Source organism: Poecilia latipinna, unplaced genomic scaffold, assembly GCF_001443285.1.
Source record: "Poecilia latipinna isolate Pla-1442-1.1 unplaced genomic scaffold, P_latipinna-1.0 Scaffold842, whole genome shotgun sequence".
Taxonomy (NCBI): domain Eukaryota; kingdom Metazoa; phylum Chordata; class Actinopteri; order Cyprinodontiformes; family Poeciliidae; genus Poecilia; species Poecilia latipinna.
This window is the reverse complement of record NW_015113458.1, coordinates 99,143-103,057: the sequence shown is the minus strand read 5'-3', so window position 1 is coordinate 103,057 and position 3,915 is coordinate 99,143. Positions and strand designations below refer to the sequence as shown.

General features: G+C 39.3%; 1 protein-coding gene across 1 annotated transcript; it reads right to left on the bottom strand.

The window, feature by feature from the left end:
* Positions 1–679: 679 nt before the first annotated feature.
* On the bottom strand, positions 680–3,699 carry LOC106956754 (uncharacterized protein YGR130C). The gene is made up of 2 exons (XM_015047776.1): positions 3,312–3,699; positions 680–1,630 (listed from the first exon to the last, which is right to left on the bottom strand). The coding sequence occupies exon 2, from the start codon at positions 1,620–1,622 to the stop codon at positions 870–872; it is 753 nt and encodes a 250-aa protein (XP_014903262.1). The 5' UTR covers positions 1,623–1,630; positions 3,312–3,699; the 3' UTR covers positions 680–869.
* Between the last annotated feature and the right edge of the window lie 216 nt (positions 3,700–3,915).

The window sequence follows — 3,915 nt, the reverse complement described above, 5'->3', positions numbered from 1 at the left end:
CCTTGGCAGACTCCCAAGATGGCACACCCACAAGGCAACAAGCATTTCACACAAAGGTTCATTTTTACTCTCTAGAATTCAAAACCTTAAAGAAAAACTTGATGCTTCTTAATAGAAAACCATTGTTCTACTCTTTTTCACTCAATGCACCTCTTGCATCAAGTGAAATAAAAAAAAGGAGGAAGTTAGGACTTCATTTATTCCTATTTTTGAGGAATCACTGCAGCTGAAATTAAGAATGTCTTCGTTTTATTTGTATCATATTTATATTTATACTGTTGGTATTTCCTGCCAATTTTATTATTCTCTTATTATTATTATTATTAGAATTTTTTTTTTTTACCAAGCTTAATTTTACTTTTTGTTTAATCACTTACCTATCTTTGATGTTGTGATTGTCGTGAAGCATTGTGGACAGCTGAAGTTGTTTATGTGACTTGACTTTGTGTTGATCTGTCCCATAAAGTCACATGACAAAATGTGAAACAGCTCAAGACAAAGGATTATTTTAGCAAGGAACTTCTTGGACACAGACACATCTTGTGCAACCAAATGGGAACTGAAAATAAATATCAGTCGTCCCGCGTTGAAGTCCATTCACAAGAAGTATGTTTTCTTTGACGCCTTCTGCTTTTGAGTCAAATTTAAACAACAACAACAACAAAAAAGACCAAGTAAACACATTTTGTCAAATTTTAATTTGGAAATGACAAAAAAAATATGCAAGCAAAAAAAAAAATGTGCATGTGCACAAATATACAATCTGGTGGGTTACAATTACATGCATAAACGCTTCAGCTTTAAAGAACTAAGAAGCTGCTGAAAACGACTGCTAAGTTGCGTTGAAATGGAAACTCATGAAGAAAACTCTACGGATCTTTTTTAGGTTCCTCTGTGTTTTCAGTGGAGGAGGAAGGCGGCGGAGGATCTTTGGTGGGCTCCGAGCTGGCGGTCTCCTCTGCCGGCTTTGAAGGAGGAGAGCTTTCCTCTGCTGCCGCAGCCGTACCGGCCTCCTCACTCTTCTGAGTTTCTCCCACCTCCTTCTCGTCTCCCTGTTGCTTAACCTCATCGACCTTCCCCCCGTCCTCCTTGGTGGCGCCATTTTCGCTCTCCTGAGTCGTTTGACCGTTCTCCGCCAGCAGGAAACAGTTTTCTTTAGCTTCTGGCTGTGACTCGGCTTTGTCCATTCCCATCCAGTACTCGGAGTTGCCGCCTGTCGTCTTGAGGCGTCTTCTCAGCTGGCACACCTTGCATGCAAGTGCCAGGGTAGAAAACAGGAGGATGCCGCAGGCTAAGACCAGCACTGCACAGATTGGTATTATCTTCTTGGCATATTTTTTCTCTATTTGATCAAAAAATGTCCATGACATGGTGGTTGTGGTGGTGGTAGAGGTGGTGGTGGTGGTAGGGGTGCTCAGAGCGGTGGTGGAGGTGATGGTGGTAGTGGTCTCGGCTGATGTCATAGAATTTGGAAATTCAGTTATTGATCCATTCTCTGAGATGCCATTAGAGGTGGTCATAGCTGTAGTATTGTTTGACTGTTGTACTTGACTTTCACACATAGACCACGGGATAAACAGCAACACGGACAGAATTTCAGCACAACACAGCAGGCCGTTCATGTTGATATCTATAAAAACAAAGGGCAGGAGAGTTCAGGATTCGAATATGTTTCTGATGCAAATGGACGACAGGATGGAGAAACTGACACACGAACGAAGCGTGCCTGAGATATCTGGACACAACGTTAACAACTCCATTGTATTTTTGGCGATAATTATCATCATGTTTACATTGATGAAAGTGGTTTTTTATTTTTATTTTTTCACAAGCTATACAGTAATGTTAATGGAGCAATGTGCATATATGAGCAATTTAACAAAACAATCTGGCTGAAGTTGACACTTGTAGTTTTGCTTTGAAAGAAGACATCACCATTGGTAAGCGACAGGATTCCACTAGTTTCCTGCCTCTTCAGTTTTTACATTAAATAAACTACTGTTTCTTTAATGCAAGTGCTGAGTTTAAGCATTGGGGACCAAAACTGGTTCGATTTTTTATCAAACATTGGGTCTGAAATTGTGAATTGGATTAGAAATCGGCCTCACCGGTCTACAAAGGCGACCATTTTGAAATGTAGAACCACCTGATCTGTCCCCATTGAGCTGCTGCTACAGAATAGATTACTGTCAGCAGTTGCATTAATTGCTTTAGATTTGATTTGATTTTTTATTTTTTTTTCATCTCAGATAACATTAGCTGCTTAGTAGTTACGCAAGCTAGTTCTAAATATGTTCCGCTTGTTGACTAAAGATTTGGTCACAAAGTCTATATAGACAGGAAATCGTTAATAGAGTGTTATGTATTGGATGATTCCACCCCCACCCCCACCTTTTGGTTATTTTAAAGCTGAGTTTAAAATAACTCAGCTTTGCCTTGCAGGAAGATGGGACCTAGTTGTCCTTAGTTGTGCCTGTGTTTGGTTGGGTCTCTGGCAGACTGGATGCTTTGTAACCACTAGAGACCGGCATTGCTGCTCTATTGGGAAGCAAAGATAAAGTTAGTGTTGCAAACGGGGAGATGGATCGTTTACTTATTACTTGTTGAGGAATCCATCTTATAGCTGCGACCCAACTCTGATAAGTCAACCTCATTGTGAACTAGTCCGTATTTAATCCAAGACTTTACCGCAGATTTGGTTGTTTTTTGACCCAGATGTGAACTGCAAGTCAAAGATAATTTGAGCGAGTTGTGATTTTATTCCACTTAAAATTATCTTTATTTTCCTCCTATTTCTAACTTTTTTCTATGGTTTATTGGTGTCGTTCAGACAAGCCTGACAAGAAGGAGGGCAGAAGACATGAAGTAAAGTCAACCTAAGGGCCCACTGAGCTACGTGTCGCTCATTTCGGACAATTGAATTTTCTAAAAATAATAAATAAATAAATAATCTAGTTTTTAGAGACAAAGGAAGGACAAAATAATCTGAACAAATTTGCTACATGGTTTACAAAATGGCCAACCATAATGCACAATACAATATACAGCTTGCCTCACTTAAAAAAAGCACCTGACCTCAGTTTTTTAGGCTCACCCAAAATAACGAAAACCATGAACAAAAACCCATATATTTGCTAAATCTGTTTCAAATTATACTTTGTATTTTTTTTTTCATTTTAATAATGCTTTTATAAGCTATATAAATCCCTTGATACCTGAGTTGCCCGTAAAACAGTAAGGTCATGCCTAAACAGTTTCTCACCTGAAATAGAAGATAATAAAGAAATTAAAACAATAAGCCCATCACTTACATTGTTTGTTTTGCCAAGAAGAGCAGGAGCTTGTGTGAACAGATGGGAGCCACGGATGAGTAAAGTCCAGTGTTGTACAGGAACCGAGACGCAATGAAGTCAGTTCAAATCAACTGCGCTCTTCTTGCTGTCTCGACTTCTCTTCTTCCTCTTAGGACTATATTAAGAAGAGGAAGTGGTGATGGGTATTCGGTTTAGTGGAGTGGCCGAAGGAAACCGTGCTCTCACTCACTGTTTAGATTTGTTTTCTCTCAATTTCACCTCAATTTATGGAATCCTCAAACACACTTGCAACATTTTTTTTTCTCTCTCTTTTTTGAAGACAATTCTTGCTTTGAAGAATCGTCTGTGCAGGTCACTGTAGGCCACTGATGCTGACATGATGAGAAACCACCTCAGCCTGTGCATTGCAAATGACTCAGTCACGCTTTTTAAACAATAAAAATAAATCCGCCTCCATCTTGTGTCACGCTTAAAGGTTTACCTTCCTATTTACGAGAAAGCGAAAACTGGCCCTATACGTCTGTTCGGTTTTCTTTGTTCCATGTTGCACATGCATACTCCAAGACTTTTTGACACATTTAAAAAAAAACAAAAACAAAAA